Raw genomic sequence first — 23067 nt, 5'->3', positions numbered from 1 at the left:
TTAGAATCAAAAAGCATTAACTAAAATGATCTCTTATCACAGTTCTTGGAAGATTCACTACTTGTGACAGATTAACAAAATGCAACAATCCAACACAGAGACTGAAAAAAAGCAAACTATCTAGTGTTAGTGCCAGGTTTCTATATATAATCTTGGGGTTTAGGATTTTATGTAACTGACTTAGGTAAAAGTGTCAAAGATAGCAAAAAGAAATTTGAAAACAAGCTGAAGAGTGAAGAGAACCTGCTACAAACAATCTGCACTGCATTACTAGTCTAAAAAAGGGTGAAATTCATACCTTCAAATAAATAACAGCATCTGTACCCACGCCCTCCATTGAGTAGAGTTTAAGGTCACCTTGAAAGTACCTCGCATACAGACGGGAAATTGGCAATCCATAGCCAAACCCAGCCTGCAAAAACAAGAGAACAAATTCAAAACATGATGAAAAGTTCAAAAAAATGCAAAATATCTCTGCAATAATTTACAAAAGAGAGGATATCTAAATATTAGATTTGTATCAAACTCTTTTTGAAGCTTTCCTTTATTTCTCAGCTCATATTTTAAGTCCATATTCAGCCTTTTGAGCAAACTCTTTCTCCTGTGCATTAATCTTTGGTACAAAAAGGGCTGAGTGCTTTGCTAGAAGCCCCTTGTCCATTTGCACTTTCTCAGAGGCAGGCAGGTACCAGACATGCTGCCAGCAACCAGCAAAGCAAGCCAATGCTCTGCACAGCTTCCTCACTGTGAGGACCACTGCTGTAGTATTGTATTCTTCCTTTGGAAAAAAAATCAAAGTTCTGACAGTAGATTTTTTCTCCCCCAAGCCTGCAATTGTTCTCTCAAATGTCTCCAGACTTAGGAGAATACACAAGAAAGCCAGAGACAACTCCTGTTGTCACACTATTAAGTGACTGCTGATGCCCCAGAGATCAGCAGAGTCCTGCACAGGAACACACAGACTGACAGAAGGCAAATTATCCTCTCTGTTTAACAAAGATCAGGATTCCACAGCACTGAGTGATCTCCTCAGGACTGAGATGCAGTACAGTTCACACAATTTTCAAAGCATAATGGACTTGATGGGTCAAAAGTTTAGATTTTAAATTGACAAAACCAATATTCATAACCGTGCCTGCAAGAAGATCAATCACATGGCACCTCTTCCAACCCTCCCTTGTCAGAAAAGCTCTAAGAAAACCCTCCAAGTCTCTCTCACTGGAGCCAGGGAGTAAGATTTTGCTCAACACAACTTTCAGATGACTGGCTGTGTGCTGAGAACCACAGTGGCTGGTTATGCACCCAAATCTCACCTGAATTTTTCAGGACTATCCAGTGCAATAAAGAAACTATTCCAAGCATTTGGGAAAAAATCCCCCAACATATAAAAGGCAAGGTAGTATGGGTGGACTATGAGAAAAAATAAATACTTGAAGCTTTCAGAAAACCAGTAAATTCATTCCACAATAATATTTCTACAAAAGCAACCTGATAGAAAGTGACAAACATGCTCTGAATTTTATAAACAAAGGCCTAAAATTATACCAAAAAGAGAATGCTAAGGAGAAGGATTTGCAAGCATTATGTACAGCTAATATGTGGTATCACTTTATAGGAAATCCCTTGAGGGAAAAGTGAACATTAAAGAACTTTTACTACAGTGTCCATCACAAATTCTCTTGCTGTCATCTGCTACAATATCTTTAGGTCATTTTCCCCTTGTTTTTACAGAATTCTAAATTTAATATTAAATTGGTTTACAGTTGCTCACTTAATTCTTCTGGACAAAATGAGACACTGAAATGCCAAATATGCCCTTTTCCCACTGCCTGTCATAGCTATTAGTGTCCCTTAACACAGTTAAAACAGTTGTTTAGCTGCACTTTTCCCAACACCATGTTTTAAGTTTCCCAAAGAGAAATTTAATCTCCCACTAGAGACACATGCATCACTTTCAAACAGCTGGCCTTGAAATTTCAGAGATTTCTTTCTTAACCTCTAAAAAATTTATTTGGCTGCCTTAGAAAGAACTAAAAAAAAATAAAAGCTGATTCGTCCTCTGGAGACTGGAAAATAAATATATTACAGAAATTATAAAGCACAGCAGCCAAAAGGCAACTTGTGGACAGTCCATACCCCAAAGATCAGCTCAAGTAAAGGGCAGTATCAAACAATACTGAAAACATTTTATACTTGCCTCACTCCAGAACTTTCCCCTCCTTTAAAGCCAATTCTGTTTGTCTCCTGTTCCTTTATGCCCTGTGCTAGCCCACATCACTACTTCACACAGCCCTCTCAAACATTTCCTGTCAGCTCTCTGTGCACTGCCTTCAGGGTGCTGTCCAAACCAGGTAACTTCAAGAATTTGAGATAAGAGACCCCAGATGGGTACCTTGTTAAATCCTGGCCTTGCCAAGGGTCTGCTTTGCAAGAGAATTAACAAGAGGTGTTTACTACATAGATCTGTGCTTGACCTAGGGGACAGAACAGTCTGTGATGGCACACCTGCCTTGGGAAAGGAAAACTCCTTGGAGCAAATTTATCATTAAATGTTATGGTATGCATTAAACAAAAAGCAAGTTATTACATTTCTGTGTTACTAGCATTGACAGATTTTAATTAAAACTAATTTAAGCCACATTTCTCCTACTATAAACAAATGCTGTCAGAGAGAGAACCATTAAATTCCCTAAGAAAACTCCCTATCATTAAACATGACCATGTGTTTAATCTGTACTCTGTGCAGTGCAGATGAACCTCAAACCCGCTAGGATCTGAAGGCTGCCATGGTAACAAGGTTTCTCAGCAGGATTTAAACAACATTTGCAATGACAGGGAGCAAAAAATTTTCCCCAATCAAGAGAAGGATACCTCTCTTCCACTGCCCAATTCCATGAATGTTTCATAAACTAGACAGGGGATCATATAACAACAGGAGAAATGTTAGAACAGGAAAATATGTCTGTTTACACTTCAGCCCAGCTTAGCTTAGAGTATTACCTAAGTCAAAGATGACACATTTCCAGCCTTCTGCAGCACTATAATTCTTTAGTGGTTCGGTCTTTGTCACTAAAGAGACTCCTTCTGCATGGACATCAAAGAGGATTTATGTGGAACCTTTCTGTGGAAGGATTTTTATTTCCAGACTGACATACAAAGCACTGCACAGTTGTTTTTATAACTGGATCTGGGCAATAACACATAACGTGTCAAACTTCACTGCTAAGTCCTTGTTCCTGTCAGTGGCAAGAATTGGCACAGACCCAGAGTTTATGACATGTTTCTTTCTGCACATACATATAAATAACAGAGCTGAACAGCTTTTCTCAACTCTCAGTCTTGTGCAGGCATTGGTCAGACTCACAGGCAAAAGCTGCCAGACTCACAAGAGAGGGGCATCCTCTGTAGGTTTGACTACAGTGACACAGACTGGGAAAGGAAAATAAAACCTGAAAATGGGATACAGAAGAATACCAAAGATAAATGCCACAGAATCAAAGTAAGCAGTTTTGAAGATGAGGAAGTAAATATAGCAATGCATTGCTACAGATGCACTGAAAAAAAGAAAAAAGAATTGTGTCTGGTATAAGATGAACACATTTTACAATCAGAGCTACAAAGGAAGAGACAATTTAATAGCGAATACAACTGGTAATCAAGGTGTAAGTTAATCCTGAGAATGAGCTTCAGGAAATCCTTGCAGACTGATAGGGTAAATTGCTGATCAAAAGTGAGACAGAACAAAGGCAGATTATGCATCAAGAGAGATTCTACCATTTGTGACCAAGAAAAAAGCTAATATTTGAATTAAGGCCTGTTGCCTCTCACACATTTAAGAACATTTTCTATGAAAAAGCAGAAGTTTGAAACATGAGACTGAGATGTGCTGCAGAGGTAGGAGCTGTGAAGGATCAGTACCAAGTCAGTGCAGACACAGGATTGGTTTCACACCTCCCACAGTGCAAAGGGGCAAACCCAGTGCAATGCACTGCCATGCCACAATGGGTACCCTCTGTGGCCAAGGCAGCACCATAAACACCTTCTGCTCACAAGCTCAGAGGAACTTTATTACCTCTGGGTCACTCTGAACTGATTTTGCCCTCAGTTTACTGTTAAATATTTTATGTCCAAAATAGTCCCGTGGACAAGAGGGAACAGCCCCAGGCTGTGCCAGGGATGTTCAGGTTGGACATCAGGAAGAATTTCTTCACTGAAGGGATTGTCAAGAATTGAAACTGGCTGGCCAGGGAGGTACTGGAGTCAGTCACCATCCCTGGAAGTATTAGGAAACAACTGGACATGGCACTTGGTGCTGTGGCTAAATTCACATGGTGGTGCCTGGTCAAAGGTTGGACTCGATCCTGAGAGGTCACTTCCATTCTTAATGATCTTAATGATCATTCTTAATGATTCCATACCCTGCCCCATTATCCATCTGAAGGCACTTGAAGCACAGAAAAATCAGCAGGGGAGAAAAAACCCAACTAATTAGGAACATGCTAGATGAGAATGCTCCTAAGCAAGGAAAGGAAATTTCTTAGAGAATCAACTCCTCAACAGGCTTAGAAAGAAAGGATTGCATCAGCAGCCACAGACATGAGAAGAGGCAAAATACAGTACCTCTATTAATCCACTTACTGAAACCAGTCAAGTGGAACAGCAGCTTTACAATTTTTATCACAATGAGTCAACATGCAATTTAATAAAACAATTTAGAAATAGTATTTTAATATTTTTTTAATCATGCTTGGTAGAAGAATCTACCCATTCACCACTGAAATAATTTCCCTGCCTAAAAGAGACTATGGGGAAGTATTTTTACACTTGAAATATGGCCTTGGTGCATCTGAGAAAGGAGTATCACAGAAGATATTTCCAATTAAATAGGAATATACCAAATATGTTCATATACCATATGCAGGATTTGGAATTTTTTTATGTGTTTAAGTCCATAACTTCAACAAAAATGATCTTCAAGCTTCAGTATAAGCTTGTGCATTGCCAGAAGGTGCTTCTCAAGTGCTGAGCAGTGTGGCCCAGCTTTTTAATCAATTTATGATAGGGAACTTAGATTAAGAGTAATTTATACATCAAAGAGGAAGTCATTAGGTCATTCACCTGCTCAGTAATATATCACTAATGATCCTGCCCATTAACCGGTGAAAATACTGTGCTTGTGCAGATTTTTTAATGCTTGTTTCCAAGAACGTAATATCAAGACAAAGCAAAGTAATTTTCTATTCCATAGACTAAGTGATGATAACAGAATTCATTTTCTCCTGTTCTACCTGGAAAGACTTGCTAATGATAAAGCATTTCCTTCCTCAATGGAAAACCTGATCCAGCAGACTGCAGTGAAGGCCAATCAGAGTATTGTAAAGGGACATTTAAATACATATTGCTGTACTGTAAAATCAGAGTATTGCAAAGGGACATTTAAATACATATTGCAATTGCTTACCAAAGGCACAGCCCTTGAGGGCTCCAGACTGGGCCTGGGTGCTGTTGAGTACATGTAGTTAAACAATCTGTCTATTTTTCTTAGAGGTACACCTCCACCTTTGTCACTTATCTGAGGAATGAAAATTGAAGAGTTTTAAACATTAGGTTCTGAAAAAAAATCCACGAAACATCAAGAAAGCATTATCTAAATTACTTTAGGAATTAACTAGAGGAGCAGTTAGGAACTTTGGGGCTGTCTGGTTTGGAGAAAAGCAGGCTGGGAGTGACCTTGCCATTGTCTACAGCTTCCTGAGGAGGGGAACTGGCAGGGAGGTGCTGATCCCATCTCCCTGGATCCAGTGATGGGACATGTGGGAACAGTTCAAAGCTGCAATCAGGGGAGGTTTAGAGTGGACATCAGGAAGCATTTCTGTTTGGGAAAGGCAGTGAAAAAGCAGAACAGGTTTCCTGGAGAGATGGCCAATGGCCCAGGTCTGTCAGTGACCACGATGCACTTGGACACTGCCCCTAAGAAATGTGCTTTGGCTACTGGTGAGCCCTGAAGTGGTCAGGCAGTTGGACAAGATGCTCCTTGTAGGTCCCTCCCAACTGAAAACATTCTGTTCTCATGAATATGAAGCAGATGATACAATAATGAATTTGCTTTTTCAAATTAAAAGTCATTCTACTCTAAACCTAGCAGGTTTGCAATGTGTATTGTTTTTAGGCATTTACCTTAATAGACAGATCTTCTTTCCCCAAAGTGACTAAGGTTTTGATCGATGGGTAGGCTTCTTTCTTACCTTCATGCAATTCCACTGTGGCTCTCATTGAATTCTGAAGATAAAAGAAAACACAGTCTCTTTGATTCTAACTTTAACATATAAGGTTTTTCTGACAGGTTAGAACTTGAACTTATTTAGTAGCATCTACTCTGTCCTACAGTTGTGTAGAAGATAGAAAAGCCTGTATTAACACAAATTCAATGAATTGCCCAGTTAAATTTTTACATTACAACTTATTATACATACCTTTTATTTATTTGATAAAGTCAGAAAAAAGAAAGCAAGACTTTTTTTTTTTTTGGTCCTGTGTGAAATCAAGTAAATATATCCACAGGATGAGAACATCCTTCACCTCCATCATCACCACACCAACAGTGACATTCACCACAAAAGGCTAGTTTTGATTTTCTCAGCCTGGGTCATGTGCAAGTTACCATCTGTCAATCTGACTTCATGTTAAGAGTTTCCAGTGCCAGTCTCAGTTCTTACAGCTACAACTTACTGGCTTCAGCCTGTTTCACAACTTGGACCAAAAACATACTCACGTGTACTGTACAAATTCTCATCTGTTCTGCTCCAAAACTAATGTTACAAATGACAAAATGGGAGAAGACTTCAATGAACAGAGTTGACAAATTTCAGAAATCAAACCCCAAAAAACAGTACTCGGAAGAAGTTTCTGGCCAAATACAAGTTTTCCTCTCGATTTCTGGTGCCCAGCTGCACCACCTAGAGACCTCCTCTCTTCTTTCAAATGATATAGCAGCTCTCACATGTTCCATTTGCACTCTTGTTCCAATTATTCAGAAAACATAAAACCAGAACAAAGCATGTCACCTACACTATATAAAGATACAGGGCCTGTTTTCACAATAAAGACAGTGATCCTAACCTCAAATAGGTTGGGATCACTGATCCTAGTCCTCAAATACGCAATAAAGAAGCAAGCTCATAAAAACTACAATGTTATGAATATTCCATCACTGCAAACCCAGACTGTCATGAGTGTTCTAAGTTAATCAAAAAAGCTACAAAAGCACAACAGGAGAAGTGGGAAATCAGGCAGTTTTTAAGTACACAGGGTGATAAGAGAGAGGTTTAAGTCTGGCTTTTAAACAACTGAACAGTGTTTGAAACTTAAGAATAAGTTTAAGAAAGGAAAACTGAAATAATACTTAAGAGCTGTAACTGAAAGGAATCACAATTTCAACAGTAACAGGGTCACAAACCCCCCCCCCCCCCCCCCCCCCAAATATTAGCAAGTGCAACCTACCTTGAATAATTCAAATAACATATGAAACAAATGAGAAGGTACATAGACTACTTGAATAGGCTTGTTTGGAGCTTTAGCTAAAAAAAAGAGAAATAAAAACATCAAATAATGTTTCTTCAGAACAGTATTTTGTAGCATTGCTGTTTACCAGAATAACACAAACATGTAGGCACAGACAAGTATGTAAGCATGTTCTACTTTTCCCAGGGCAAAATTAGTTCCATGAAGTAAAACCATAAATTTTAGTCACTGCTATCACCTTAAAGAACACATTATTATTATGATCTTCAAATCCATCCAGTCAGCAGACCTTGTTTATATACAAAACTTCACTAAGCAATAGTTGGTTTCCTACAACAATGTACACTAACCAAGAAAAATTCCTACTTAAGTAGGAAACTTTCACATGCTCACATACTATTTAAGCACAATATTTGCTGCACAGAAAGATTCGTAAAGAAATACCCACTGTTTAAATATTTTAAAATCAACTACATGTTTTCCCTTCATTAAAACACACAAAATAAAAGTATTCACAAAAAGTTTCAATTATACTTCAAACAATATCTCAGTTTCCATATTCCAACCCATCCCTGAACTGTCTGTCCACTGCTGTCCCACTGTGAGTGTTCCAGCAGAGGGGTATGGCTTGGCACAGGTCTGAATGCCAGAGTGCTCATTGATTGACTGGGCAGGAAATAATACAGCTGCATTTAATACATTCCACTTTTGGGGCTGAAGATGAAGTCATCCCTGAACATTCAAGTATCTACTGGCATTAAATTATGCAGTTACAGAGAGTCAGACTGAGCAGCAGTTCAGACTGAAGGGAAGTCTCAAACTGTCTGCTTCACAAATTCCAGGAAGATTTAAATATGCACAAAGAACATGACCGGAGTCAACTTCATTCCTTTTGGCACTGAGGGCTGGTAACAATCCCAGCCATTATTTTAAGAAACATGGTAATGAAAACTCCTAGGAAAAGGAGAAGACCAAAACAATGCTCTGCAAGGCAACTTGGTATTTTATTCTGTTATTTTTGTCTGTCCATACTCCCATTCCCTTACGCTTCACTGAAACCAAGGCAAACTGACTCACACTTGTCTGAGGCACAGAGATAGAAAATGAGTCATTGTTGCTCTTGCAAGGTAATTTGCAAAGCTGCTTTCCTCATATTGATAAGAAGCTGATTTAAAGGAAACACGTAATTCTTTTTTCACTTTTTTTTTTTTTAGCTTCAGCAGCTTGCTTTCTCTACTGCTGGATCTTTTTACTTATGCCTTCGGATGAATTTTGCATTGATTGATTCCTCTGCTGCAACACTCAGTACTTTTATCTGCAGAATCACTCAGTTTAAAAAGGGAAGGTTGGGTCCTTTGTTTTTGGGAGAGATGGGTGGCAATGCATCACTGCTGACACTGTGTAGGGAAATATTTCTACACTGCTCAGTGGTACTGTGAGCAACACACATTCCAAGTATCACACTCTCCCACTGAGTGTTACCTATTTCTGAGACTTTTGCAATTCTTCTGCTGAAGTTTGGAACCATCTCAGTCTTATGTTTGGCTGCTGTCCAAAATCTGGGAGAGGATCACTCAGGAAATTTTTTAAAATAAAAAAAAAAAAAAAAACAGCTCCCTTTTGTCAATAAAATAATGAACAAAAAGCAGCCAATATGCTGACCCAGCCTGTCTCATCAGTTTGGTGTCATCCAATTATCATTTCTGCAATCAACTTGAAACAGATTTCCATGTGAGAGGTTTATGACAGGATTTAAAGCACAGACTACCTAATAAAATTCCCAATTTTGCCATCTTACACAGAAGGGCTCACTACTGTGTTGAGAGTGCCAGTGGAATTCATGGGTTTAAAAGCACATTTCAGAATAAAACAAGTTTCAGCTCTGCTAGAAGATGAGAAGGCAGGCATGTTTCCTACCCAGTTATGAGGAGTCTTGGTTTATTTTCTTTAAAGTGGTAGTGAATTTAGCAGATAAAGCTCTGCTTTCAGCACAAAGAAGTGCACATCATGATGATAAACTACAGTACAGGTGCCCACATAGACACATTAGAACAAAAGTAACTGCATAGCTCAAATTATAACTTACAATTAAATAACAAAACTAAGAATCACAGATACCAGAAATGCATTTTCTTACACACATCAGTTAAATTAATTTCATAATTACCATTGAATTCTTCAACTTCCAGATCAGGTGCCACTGTATAGTACTGTTCACATAACATCTTAGCTGTTTCATAAGCATCTACAAAACAACAGAACAAACACTGATTTATCAAAATCTAGTGACCAGCAGTGTCCACCCTCCCTGTGAAGGACCACAAACAGAACACTCACTTTGAGCACCAGTTTGCAAGGATGAAGCTGAAATCTAATCCCTTTTTCTCTCTACATTCATAGCCCAGTTGTCAGGAAAGGGAAAACTCTATCTAAAGCTCTACAAAGAAAAGCACAGTACTGGAGAGAAGCCATTTTTCTTCTTTGTTCAGTGCTTTAAAACCAGAAGGATGCAATCTTAGGCTGACCATAAAATCTACTTATTTTTTATTTCCTAATCACAGTTTAATACTTGTTCTTTCCATCTAAAATAAAAAAGGATGACATTACAGCCACAAATTCAGATTCTCCAAACAAAATACTATTTACAATACTTAATTTTCAAGGTCTCTTGGAGAAAAGTTGGAGAAGATTCTTCATTTCTTCCCACTGAACCAAAAATGACACCCCCAAAGCCAAGTCAGGCTTTATGTATTGTTGAAACACAGTCAGAAAGTGTAAGTTACCCTTTGTCACTAGAGGTGCCCCCTAAGGTTCAATAGCAGGCAATATTGTTTAACTTATCCATCAGTGACTTGGGGCAGAGGCCTCCTCAGTGAGCTCCCTGCAGAGCCAGAGCTGGCAGGAGTGGCCAATACCCCCAGAGCTGGGCAGCCCTTCAGAAGGGCCTGACAGGCTGGAGAGAGGGGCAGAGGAAGGGTCTGGAGTTCAGACAAGGCAAATGCAGGGCCCTGCACTGGGGAAGGACCAGCCCAGGCAGCAGCACAGGCTGGGGGTGCCCTGCTGGAAAGCAGCTCTGCAGAGAAGGGCCTGGGCTCCCATGGACAATGAGCTGTCCATGAGCCAGCAGTGCCCTGGGGCCAAGAGGGCCAAGGGGATCCTGGGGTGCATTAGGGACAGCAGGGCAGGGAGGTGATCCTGCCCCTCCACCCAGCCCAGTGAGGCCTGTCTGGAGGGCTGGGCCCAGCTCTGGGCTCCTCAGGACAAGACAGACAGAGATTTCTGGAGCAGGTCCAGTGAAGGGAAACAAGGATGAAGAGACTGGAACATCTCTCTTATGAGGAAAGTCTGAGGGAGCTGGGCCTGCTCATCCTTGAGAAGAGACAATTGAGGGAAGCCCATCACTGTTTAAAAGTATCTGCAGGGGAGCTGCCAAGAGGATGGAGCCTTTTGGAGGCTCTTTTCTGTGATGCTGAGCAATAGGACCAGAGGCAGAAACTGATGCACAGGAAGTTCCACCTGAACATGAGAAAGGATTTCTTTCCTCTGCAGGGAATGAGCACAGGCACAGATTGCCCAGAGAGAGTTTGGAATCTCCTTCACTGGAGATGTTCAAGAATGACCTGGGTATAATCCTGTGCCTTGTGCTCTGGGATTGCCCTGCTTGAGCAGGGAGGGAGGTTGGACAACAGGATTTGCTGTGCTCCCTTCCAACCTGACCCATTCTGTAATTCTGTATTTTAAAGATTTCTCATTCTTTTCTTAGCAAATCTGGGTCAAACACTTAAGTGCAGTCTAACATTTCATCTTCCTCTAAAAGCCAGCTCTCTGGCAGAGTCCTATGACTGAAGAGGCTGTGAAGTTCAAAGCATGCTTCATGGTGTGGGTAGAGATTAAGTAGCAATAGCAGTGAGAGATCTAAATCTAAAATCCTGTGAGTGGCTCCAGAAAAAAACCTGAATTCACTGTCAGCTCAAAAGTCTCACTGCAGGACAGTCAGCAAGACAGAGCCACCTCAGGCAGCACAGACACAGCACTTGGTGCAGCTGCTTGAAGCAAGATGTGGCTGTTTAAATCATTTCTACATTGTGTGAAAGGCACAAAGGGCTTATAACTGCAACATACAGTACCAAAAGCAACATTTTAACTGATATACTGCTCGGAATGCTGCCTGTGAACCAGGACATTTGGAGGCTAGCACAGCAGAGCATAAATTAATCCTTCCACCAATTCTACACAGAAAAGGCCTCAATCACCTTGACAGGACTATACAGCCCCTGTCTTTAAGGCCATTTGGTTTCTCTGAAAGGCAACACTGGACACTGGTCAGTGTTGTGGATGATCTATTTCAGCTACTTGTTTGAAAACTGGACTTAGCACCTTCTGACACTGTGCACTCCCCTGTCAAAGGCAACTGTGAATCTGATGATCAAAATTGATTCAAATATTGCTATTAGAAGGCAAAGCTAAATAAACAACATGGCTGTAACATATAAAGTGCTGAGGCCAAAGTACAATAAGGTCAATCAAAAGAAAAACACTGATGGAAAAGGCCACCTTAGGAGCTAAGAAGGGGTAGAAAAAAAGCTGTAAGAGAGCTGTAAAAAGCATTACAAAGTGAGCTATCATGCAGGTCAGACTAAGGTAAGAAAGGTTTCCCTCTCACTTCACCAAAGGCTGAGAGAAAGTGAAGGGGAAAAACACATTCTACCCCTCTTTGCAGCTGCACAAACAGCAGCAAAGGACAGACCCTGGAATTCTCTCCTACAGCAGGACCTGCATTTGCAAACAGACACACCCAGAGTGTGAACCCTCCATGGAGATGTTCCTGAAGCAGGAGGCATTGCCTCATGCCTCCCTGCTAACATTCTGAGAGCAGGTAAACGTTCACAACCCAGAGCAAGCAGGAGCTGCAGTGTGACTGTGCCATCACATCCATGTCCTCTGCAGGAGACAGAACAGGCTCTGTGTGACCAGGTGACAGAGCAATGTGGAGTTTCACTGGGATATCTGCACACCTGAGGACATTTTACTAAAAGGCCTAACTAAACAAAATTGAAATTTCACTTACTCTTAGCTTTCTGTAATACCAGAACGTGATACAAAAGCAGTACCTGGGAACCTGCTTCGAAGTATTTCAGGAAGAAAACATCTAAAGTTTAACAAAACATTTAGACACTTCATCTGATATTTCAAAGCACAGATTAAAGCTATTAAAAATCAAATAGTGTTCTTAGTTCTGTTAACAAAACAAAAGCTTCTCTCCTCTCAATAACGAAGACATTAGAAAGTCTCAATAAGCCCAGGGGTTTATTGGGAGCAGAACTTTCATTTAATAAAATAAGAAGAAATGGATTTAAATCACCTTCAGTTTCTTTTATCTCAACAAAATATTTCTGAATATTTTAAATTAGGGGGTTATCTTAATCTTTTTTAATCTAATTAATCTTAACTTCATCTTACCTTTAACCACCTCTGCCACATCACAATTAGGATCAATACTTCCAATATGCTTGGGATGAGCAGGATTAATATCTCCACCAAACAGAAGTGCTAAAACAAAAAAGAAATGGTAGTAAATTATTTATTACCCTTGATGCAGGCCAGAAAGTTGGAATCTGATGGCATCTGAGATTTACTGGATATTGCATCATTTTGTAAAAAGATACTCCAGCAAATTTCCAGAATTCTCGCTTAAGAAGACAACTTGTCTAACTTCTCATCTTCCCTCCCTTTTTTTTATTTTCAGATTTTACAGTCAAGACTAGTTAAAACAGAATTCATGATGTGGGAGGGTTAAGGTGAAAACCTGCATTTCAAAGCAGATTATAAAAAATTAGATAAAATTAAAATGTAAAACTCTCCATCCATACTGGTATGTCAGAACAGAAGCACTCACAACAATGAAAACATTACAGTACAAAGGGCTGTGGAACTGTAAGGCATCATCAGAAGCCTTTTACACTCACCTAAGCTGCAATTTCACAGCTGGCACAGAGGTCTCCCTCACTCCACTCCCTGGATCTCAGCAGTATGATCCCCACTCCCTCTCTGTGCAAGGGTCTGCTACTCACCAGACCCTTCACCAAGACTTTAAAGAAAACTCCCAAAGAAGTAGAAAGGTTTTGTACTTTATTTCAGGAGTGATGTTCTGCCATTTTAGCAAGTTAGTGAGGTCTGACATGAAGCAGGTGCAGCATGAGGTGAGCAGAAGTCTAGCTCTGAAAGCTTTTCTACCCTGGGCACAGCAAGCTCACACCCAGGCTCTGTGTCCTGCAGAACAGTTCTGCAGGAAACAAACAGTCTGCCAGGAATGTGGGAACAGAAATGCAAACCATGCAAAAACCTGGATTTGCATTCTGCTTTCCAATTATCTTTTTCTTCAGTGCTTCAAGATGAATACTTGCCATCACAGACAGACCACTAACACTGCTAACACACAGACATTATACAAGGTTAACTAAACTTCAAGCATCTACAAGCAGTTTTAAGCTCCAACCAGTTAAAGAGGAGGATCCATAGGAAAAGCTAGTTCAGTTCAATGAATCAAATTTAATATTTTGGGATTACTGCAAAATACAGTAGCACTCAGCCCAAGAATTATATTAAGACAATGTTTGTACTCTATTGCTAGGATTCTTCTTTGAAAACCTTTTAACTTGGTTTTATGTCTGTCACTCCTCTGCCCAGGTGCAAGCAAAGAAAAAGCTGTATATTTATCTCATTTTCTATGCTTTGCCACATCCAAGTTATCTCTACACACACAGCAAGGCATTTGTTAGTCACATGAAAGGTTACTGAAAAGACACACAACTTATAGTAAAACACCTCATACTCCAGCATCTGCATTGTCTGCAGCATACAACAATTTCTAAGAGCTCAGAAGAGCAAAACACTGAGCAGAGAATGAAGCTCTAGAGCTAAAAGGCACAAGACACACTAAAGCAGATCAGAAGACTGTCCTTAACTTCACACAGATCACTTTCTGCATGGTTGCACATGCTGGTTAATAGGAGCTGTGCAAGTAACTCCCTTCACTCTGTAATATGAATATAAAAAAGTGAGTTTATTAGTAACAACAAATGAAACAGAATCTGTTGACAAAGGATGGCTAATTCCAGTATTTATCCATAAATAAGAAATAGGAAGTAAGGGAAGACAAGATATAATTTAACACTTCAGTTAGAAATACTCAAACCTCTTTAGAAGGCAAGAAAGTCTAGATAACTTGCTGGAAAAAACAGGAGGTATAGTACTTAACCTATTCAAAATGTATGGCATCTTTGCATTTCATTATGAAATAAATGAGCTCTACAAACTATGTTGAAAGCTTTGTGAGCAGGAAGATACAGCTACTCTACTACTCCCTAAAAATACTTTATGGATCACTTCACAAGCCATCTCAGCCAGTGAGACTAAAAAGCAACAGCCACACTAACAAAGACTGACAGCTCTAAAAGAAAGCACACTGGTGTTTTGGATTCATTTCTGATCCTTGCAAAGTACCAAACTAACCAGCTGCCAGTATCTCTTTTGCCACAATTAGCACAAAATAGTCATGAGTAAGGAAAAAAAAAATACAAAACAAAGCTTCATCTTCAGGTTTACAAGCAATAACTGAGTTTCCAAGGAAGAGAAAAGCAATTACTTACTGTGCTGGTTAATAAGCATACGGAAAGAGATGCGGTTGGTGTAGAATCTATCTAGGAAATACTGGATGTTACTGCTAACAAATGGATCAAAGCCATACTTTTCCTTGTACTCAATCACCCCTTGTGCCATGGTTGGAACCACGTCATTGTGTCTGTTCCTGACTTTAATTAAAACATCTAAAAAGCTGGAGGAAACAAAATTAGAAATAGATGGTTAGAAATATAATTAAACTCAACAACAGCATAACCATATTATCTGTTTACTATGCCTCCCAGTCAGTAACAAATATCAGAGGGAAAATACAAAAATATAGTACCTAAACAAGCCTATTTAAAAAGAAATATTTGCTCACCCTGCATTGTCTGCAGCACACAGATTCTCTTTCACCACAATCATATGCACCACCATAACTCTCATCCCCTGCAACCCCTAACAGTAGCTGAGAGACTGGAAAGGAAACTCAGGAAAAAAAAAAAATTGACCACCCTTTATTATTTCCTTAGAAAAATGTGCGTTTTCTTCCCAACGCCTCAACCCATGCAGTGAATTCTGAATGCATTTCCTTCACCTTCCATCTCCGGGGCTAAGTTAGAATCTCAGGACAGGTAATTGTGTGAGTCCTGCTCAGTTTCCTCTGCCACCACTGGATGGCAGAGCGAATACAACGGAGCTCTCGTCCGGAGCCCGGCAGCTTTTAGAGAACACTCGCATTGCTTTTAACAAGCATCTCCTTTGAAACAGCTCGCAGGATTCCTGTTTCTCCTGCCAACGCTGCTCAACACCTGTGATCTTCAATGTGCTCATCCTTTTTCCCCCCATATGCAAACCCGTACATACTTGAAATATCAATTATTAATAGCTTTCTAAAGAGGAAACATGGAAAAGCAGTACTACTTAATTCTGCTACATTCTCCAATACTAAATTAATGTTAACACCACAGTGTTTATATAATGCTGTTATAGAAAGTACAAACGGTGAAATGCAGCTTTCCAAAGAAAGCAGAGCTGGAACACTTCTTAAACTATGCCTGCATCTGCAACTCTACAGAGAGTACAGCTTTCAAAAAAATCAATAGAATATTCTTTGTAGATTTATAACAAATACTGAAAATAAATGTATTTTATTTTTATCAGAAGTAGACTATACACCTGCTAATGAAAGAATCACAGAAATCATTGAAAGGTCATCTAATCCAATCCCCCTGCAAATGAGCAAGGGAAAGAACAAAGACCACAAAAAGTAAAAAGGACCAGTTATTGGTCACCACATATAAGTAAGATCTTTTCTTCCTTTTCAGCACCACTTAGTCAAGACAGTAATTTTTTTATACCATTTTTAACAAGTGATACACTTTTAAAATAATTTCTCCCACCCTACACTGCCACCTGCAAAGGAATGTAGGATCCCTTTTTACTAGTTTTTTCCTGATCCTAAGTCTAGCTAGCAATTTTTGCCTGTGTGTTAACAAACAGTTCAGCACTCTTTCAACACTACTCTGTTGCATAAAAAAGAGGAAGTTTTATCTGCCTAATTCTCCATTCTAAATACTATCACAGTACAGAATGACTGTTCTCTTACTTACCAGTCTTGCTGACTGGGCAGTTTAGAACACTGAATGCTTAAAAGGTTTATAGACTTTATGTGTTTATTGAGTCCTGGCTCTGTGGGATGTGTTACCTCTGAGAGGGGATGTCAGAGCCTGGTGCCTGCTGTACTTGTGCTGCTGCTCTGTCTCTGAGCAACAAGGCCCTAGCAAAGAGCAGAGCTGGAAGCAATGTTTACAGTCACATCTGAAACACAACTGACAACACTCTCCTGACTGTTGTTTGCTCTGCTATTTGTTTTTAAATACCTCCACTATCCAAAATATATACCTGATGCCAAGAGGGCAAATTGTTCACTGATATCCCACTACAAAAGTGCTTCAATGCACAGAGCATGCCAAAGGGCAAAGGGCTTAGGTTTATCTGCTGCAGACCAGCAAAATCATAGCTGAAGCTTAGTCAGCATAAAACAAAATATATAAAAAAGGAATGCCTGATTATTGCACTGATATGAGAGTTCCTGGTCCATCTTCCAAGATAAATGAGTTCACTCATGTTTCTACTAAGCAGATGTTTTTAAAGGAACAAACACAAGAGGAATACAGGCAAATCTCAAAGTGGCAGAGCAGAAATCAGAATACACCTCCTCAACCTTAACACTCATTCCTTACAGTCCCTCTACCTGCTACACTCCCAAAGGCCACAAAGCTTTTACTGTACTCAAACTGTGGGACACCGTATCAAGGAATTTTAAACTGTTTATGGGATTAACTAGGAATACTCCAGAACAGCTCTGAAATTTTTTTTACCAATTACATTTTCTGTCCACAAATCTGTGTATTTTCAAAACCACAAAGAATAAATAATGCAGTTGGTTCAACAAATGAGAAATTATTAATCAGAAGCTACTTTAGTTCAGTGAGCTTCAGTGGTTTCTGCCTTAACAAAAGAATACTTAAAGCATTACCACAGGTGTTAAATAAATGAAGGCTAAAAAATTCTGCAAAATAGAAGAAATAGCTTCTGTTGTGGCATTCATTAATTAACTTCCTAATAACCTATATATATTATACTGTTTTGATCCATCACTACAGTACAAGAAAACAAGCATAAGAAAGTCAATATGAAGATAAAGGGAATTTTTTAGTGTCTTTTATGGATAATATTACCTGAAACATGAAAAACACAAAAGTGATGAGTAGAGTAAAAATCCTTTTAAATGCAACAAATGCAATGGTCTGAGGTTTTTCTCAATGGCTGCTCTTTTTTGAATCAGTGCTAACTGGCAGCTGAGTATTACAAGAAAGAGGTAAAAGTTCACACTCTGAAAGATTTCTCTACTAGAAAGTATATTTACTTCCAAAGTTCAAAACTAATTAAAGCAGCATTTCACTTTACCTAAAAGTAACAAAACGGCACCTCCTTAATCAGATGTACTCCAGTATTTACTTAGCTCAAACTGCTTCCAGAGCCACTATTTTAACTGAACTCTGCAGAGAGGAAGGTTCTTGTTTACCAAGTTCCTTGTGCACGTTATCTCAGACACGCTGGCAGCTGAGGGCCGCGGTGGCTGCCAGCCCCAGGACACTCCCCCACACACCCTCCCTTGAGAGGGCCACAAAGAGAAAAACCAGCAAACTCGGGGGTGTAGAGGCTGCACTTAATGTCCTTTGAGAGCACATGTGAACAGTGTGTTTTACAAACCCTTCAATTGTTGAAACACAGCTTAAACCTGTGTGTTTACTGGACAGTGACATCTTGGGAAATTCCCAACACTTCTGCTGGCCTGCACCCTTCACCAAGCGTGGACACCTTATCTTAGGGCTCCTGTTATCACACTGTTTGGCAGGACTGCAGAAAAACTTCCACCTGACCCTTCTACAGCTAAAAAAGATATCTGTGTTATCAAAAAGGTAAAAGTAACCTACCATTTTACAAATGCCCATACTACTGACAGTGACAGCAATGTGGCAATGCTGCACTGGGGCTTCATAAGGTTTGCTAACCAACAGAAGGCAACAGAGAAACTGAAACACTTGTGAAATGCTTCATTAGAACAATGCTAATGGAAAAAAATCTCTTCAAAGGATTTTGTCCAACATTCACAAAAAGATAAAACTCATGAACATCCATCTACATCCCAATTCATACAGTAGGAGCAGAGAGGAGTTGGGCTGCTCTGACAATCAGCTTTAGTCTCTGCACCAACTCCTATAACCTCTCACCCTCTCCATTGCAGGGGCACTGCTGCCTTTGCTGGCCACACCAACATTTTAGGGAGCACAGAGCTCAGGGGGCTACTCTTCCACTACATCCATTTCCCAGTTCACTCACTGTGTGGCCTCACACACAGCTGTGCCAGTACATGGATGACATCTATAGTACCATAACATTAATACAGAAAATGGTTTCCCCAGAAAGAGAGCCCAAACTCAGAACACCACAGCAGGCTATCCAGACAAGCAGTGATAAAACCACAGATAATCAGGGGACAGTTTTCTGTTCAACTGATAAAAGCATTGCACCATTTTAGAAAGCAGTAATTGAAGAACTACTGCCAACATTGATAGAGCACATCTGTGGATATCCAACCTCCTTGAATGATCAGTTTAGCTCCCCTTCTCTCCTCTGCTACTGTTACCCTGATTAGCCAGAAGAGAAATGTTCACCTCAGCTGACAGGAAGTCCAACAAGGCACTCTTAAATTTCTAAAAATCAACTGCCCTGTTATTCTTCATGTTTTTGAGTGTCTGAGGTGGACAGGCATGGATGATGTTCAGCTCCAAACAGAAGCTGCTGGGATGGCACTGGAACAAAGGCACTTCCACCCAGGCAAGATTCACATCATCCTGTGACACCAGTTAAGGGAGAAGGGATGGCGGCCATCATGAAATGCCTAAATCACCTGATATCCTTGGACAAGGATGGGCATTCAGTGACCAAAGGATGCAAGGCTGGGTCTTCTGTACTATAGGCCATATACCCTGTAACATTAACATGTAAAATGAGGTGTTCTAGAGCCTGTTCCACACAGGAACAGGACAGTGGAAAGGAGCCAAGAGATGGAGCTGCTCCAACCCCTCACAGGCTGCTCTTGGTACTCAGATTCCCCACAGCTACTGCCTGCAAAAGGGGCTTTGGTCCAAAGGACCAGACATACCTTATCATCTGCCAGGTTTTTCTTTAAGCCAATCAATCTGGTTAAAGAAAAGAACTATTCCAATTAATGCATCCCTAAAGACACTTAAAGTGTCTTCTAGGACTTAAAAGTCCTAGATAAAGGCTCCAATTCCATATGTAATGATATATGCAATCAGAAGAGAACAGAAAACTTCTATGCAAACTTAAATTAACTCAGAAATGTGGAGATTTTCCCCAGTGAAAAGCAGCATTCCTGATACTTTCTGACCATACTGATGGGCTTCTGACCACAAGACGTGAAATTAGGATATGGCTAGGTAGCAGCAACATGGAATACTGACACAGGAGTTGAGAAATTTGTCAGATTTATCTGTATAATCCTAAGATAAATATGGACATAGTTAAGAGTATTTTTGAAAGACATAGTTTGTAAAGAATATTTTAAAAGTCTAATTACAGCTCAATATGCAATTAAATGGCATAGGCTTCAGTAACTTAGGAATAGATGACATCCAGAGCAGGAAAGTAAATCTGACTGTCTAATCTTAGTCTATCCAATACTGCCAAAAAGAACAAATCTGCTTTTTAATCAGATAATACAGTTTTAATGTCTTTTCAAAGGTCAGATGTGGTACAGAAGACAGGTCTTATTGTCAAAGACCCTAGCTGAACTTCACCTCAACAGGTGAAGTTTAGCAATAATTTCCATGCATACTTATTTTATGTACTTAATTACACAGCATACAATAAGTGCAAGATTTCAAAGCTTTTAACAAACAGTTATCCTGAATGATATTGATATTTGCTTCATTATGAGATATTTGTTCTCATACTCATTTAGAGCATTGCAAACAATATTTGCAGTTGCCATGAAACAGTATCAGGACTGCCATATCCATATGGTAGAATCAGATAATTGATGTGTTAATTATGAGACTCTCAACTAGATCTCCAAGAGAACTACTCATCAGCCTTTATTTATTATACTGTGATCTACCTTGAACCTCTGAAGTTCATAAAAAGCTGAAATTTAGCTACCTAAATACTGAAAGATGGTTTCAGAAGTTACAAAACCACAACCTCAGCCCACACATCCTGGACATGACAGGATTAAAAGGACCTGTGTTACCTTTGCCAAGCTCACTCAGGTGTTTAGGACAGCTCATGCCATCTCAAAGGGCAACAGACACCTAAGTTTTGGTAACTTAACCCCATAAAGGAAAGCCTGCTGATAAACTAGTCACAAACAGAAATTCCTGTGTCATCAGCAAACATGCTGATGATGTAAATACAGAATCACAAAATGTGACAGCTAGAGGTGGTTAAAAAACTGATTTGATTTATCCTCTACAGAATAAGCACACCTAGAATGTCACTAAATCTATCTAATCTATTTATAAAAGCTTTTAAAATGGATGCTCTACAGCCTTCAATCTGTTCTCATTAATATTACAGTCTTTACTTTTTGCCCTGCACACATTCTCAACTTTAATAAAAACCAGACATTTTTTTAATTCTCCAGTTCTTCACTTAGAGCAACCCATTATTCCTTATTACAGTGACCTTACTTTTTGGCACAGGCAGACTTCCAGCGTCTCCAGTATCTGTTTTTGCCAGCCTAGACAAATGCCTTCAGCATCATTCAGAGGTGGAACTATCCAAGTCTCTAAATCTTGTTCCTTTCACATCAGTACTGCCCATGAGTGTTTTAATTTCTTAAGAGGCAGTATCCAGAATGAGTAAATGGTACTCACTCTGAGTAAATGCTTACTTTCCCCTTGTTCAATAGCACTACAATTCAGCCAGTCTTTAATCCATACAGCTCCTTCTACAGCTCTGCCATGCAGGGAACTTTGTATTCCTGCACCTGAGCTTCTTCTACATGTACTGGTTGAAACACAAAAGCTGAAGCGTCAAGATCTCAGGTAACATTCTCACAACCAAAAGTGCACAACATTTGAAATGCAGCACCTCCCAAAGCCCTTATTTAACCTAGTGTAACAACACAATGTGTGTATATGAAGTTTGCTGAAGGTAAAACACCATTTTTGCACAACACAGGCTGCATGGTGCACAAACAGAGCAAGGCATTTGATGAAACTCTCTTTAAAGCACTGCTTGATCATGAACGATTTCAGAGCTTAAAAAGAAATCCAAAAGACAAACTACCCTAAGAAAGTTAATTAATGGAACAAAACCCCTGCAAGAAGTAATATCCTGAAACAAAGCTGACTGCTATAGGTACAGGGTAACTGCAGACCCTAGTAATGGACAAGTGTCTGTATGAGTGTGTGTGTATTTGTGTTTTAGTTGTTTTGTTTTCAAGTCTCTGATGCATATGTTTCACCTGCTGTTCTCACATGAGGGGTTCTTCTCTGTTTTATGCATACACACTTCAAGGAAACATTCTAATGGCAATTTCAATGTTATTTTGTTGATAAAGAAAATTGGCTAAGTTTTCCTTTCTTTTCAAGTAATGTTACTCAGTGAGGTAGGTGAACAACACTAATTGAAGTCCATTAAAAAAGCTTTTAGATAAAAACAATGACTGACACATCAGAATGCTTTCAAACTGAAAAGAATCTCAAACCATTCATGTATTAGCATACTTTATTTACAGTAGAGCACTAAGCTCAATGTATACTAAAATGACATTTTACTCTTAAGTATCTGATATGCAAGTATAGTCTCCTATCCATGTTGTTTTCTCAATACAGTCTTGAAGGAAGCATTTCATGCCATTTCTTAAACTACCAATCTGCATAACTACAAAATATACTGTTCAAAAGCACTTAAGATACCTACATTCTACTCTAGATTACAATTTTAGCTTTTGCCATACACATTCTAACTTACAATTAAGGTAACTGTTTTCCTAGAGTACAAAACCACTTGGTATTTGAGACAGATTATCTGAAAATGAACTGTTAGGAAAAATAAGTTACTCACTCATCCAGAACATGAGGATCCTCAGGACTTTTATTTTCATATTCTAAAAGCTCAAGGAAACTCTGCATGTACCTAAAATAAGTGAAAATTATAGAAAGAGAATTAAAATACTTAAACATAAAATACTCTGCATGTACCTGAAATAAGCAAAAATTATAAAAAGAGAAATAAACATAAAATACTTTTTAATTTCATAAAAATACATAAAATACATAAAAAAGATAATTAAACATAAAATACTTTTGAATTTCTTTAGTTCTA

General features: G+C 39.3%; 1 protein-coding gene across 1 annotated transcript in view; it reads right to left on the bottom strand.

Annotated features, from left to right (window-relative positions):
- The window catches only part of PDK3 (pyruvate dehydrogenase kinase 3), a 54810-nt gene that overhangs the window by 5996 nt on the left and 25747 nt on the right, over positions 1–23067 (bottom strand). Inside the window, exons 3-10 of the mRNA XM_058019087.1 lie at positions 22807–22878; positions 15171–15355; positions 12982–13071; positions 9689–9766; positions 7501–7577; positions 6178–6279; positions 5462–5572; positions 299–412 (exon numbers count right to left, since the gene is read on the bottom strand). Coding sequence (XP_057875070.1) covers positions 299–412; positions 5462–5572; positions 6178–6279; positions 7501–7577; positions 9689–9766; positions 12982–13071; positions 15171–15355; positions 22807–22878 — 829 coding nt within the window. The remainder of the gene's footprint in view (positions 1–298; positions 413–5461; positions 5573–6177; positions 6280–7500; positions 7578–9688; positions 9767–12981; positions 13072–15170; positions 15356–22806; positions 22879–23067) is intronic.

This window comes from Melospiza georgiana, chromosome 2 (assembly GCF_028018845.1).
Source record: "Melospiza georgiana isolate bMelGeo1 chromosome 2, bMelGeo1.pri, whole genome shotgun sequence".
Lineage (NCBI taxonomy): Eukaryota > Metazoa > Chordata > Aves > Passeriformes > Passerellidae > Melospiza > Melospiza georgiana.
Note: the sequence above shows the minus strand (reverse complement) of the source record. Positions and strands in the feature narration are given on the sequence as shown.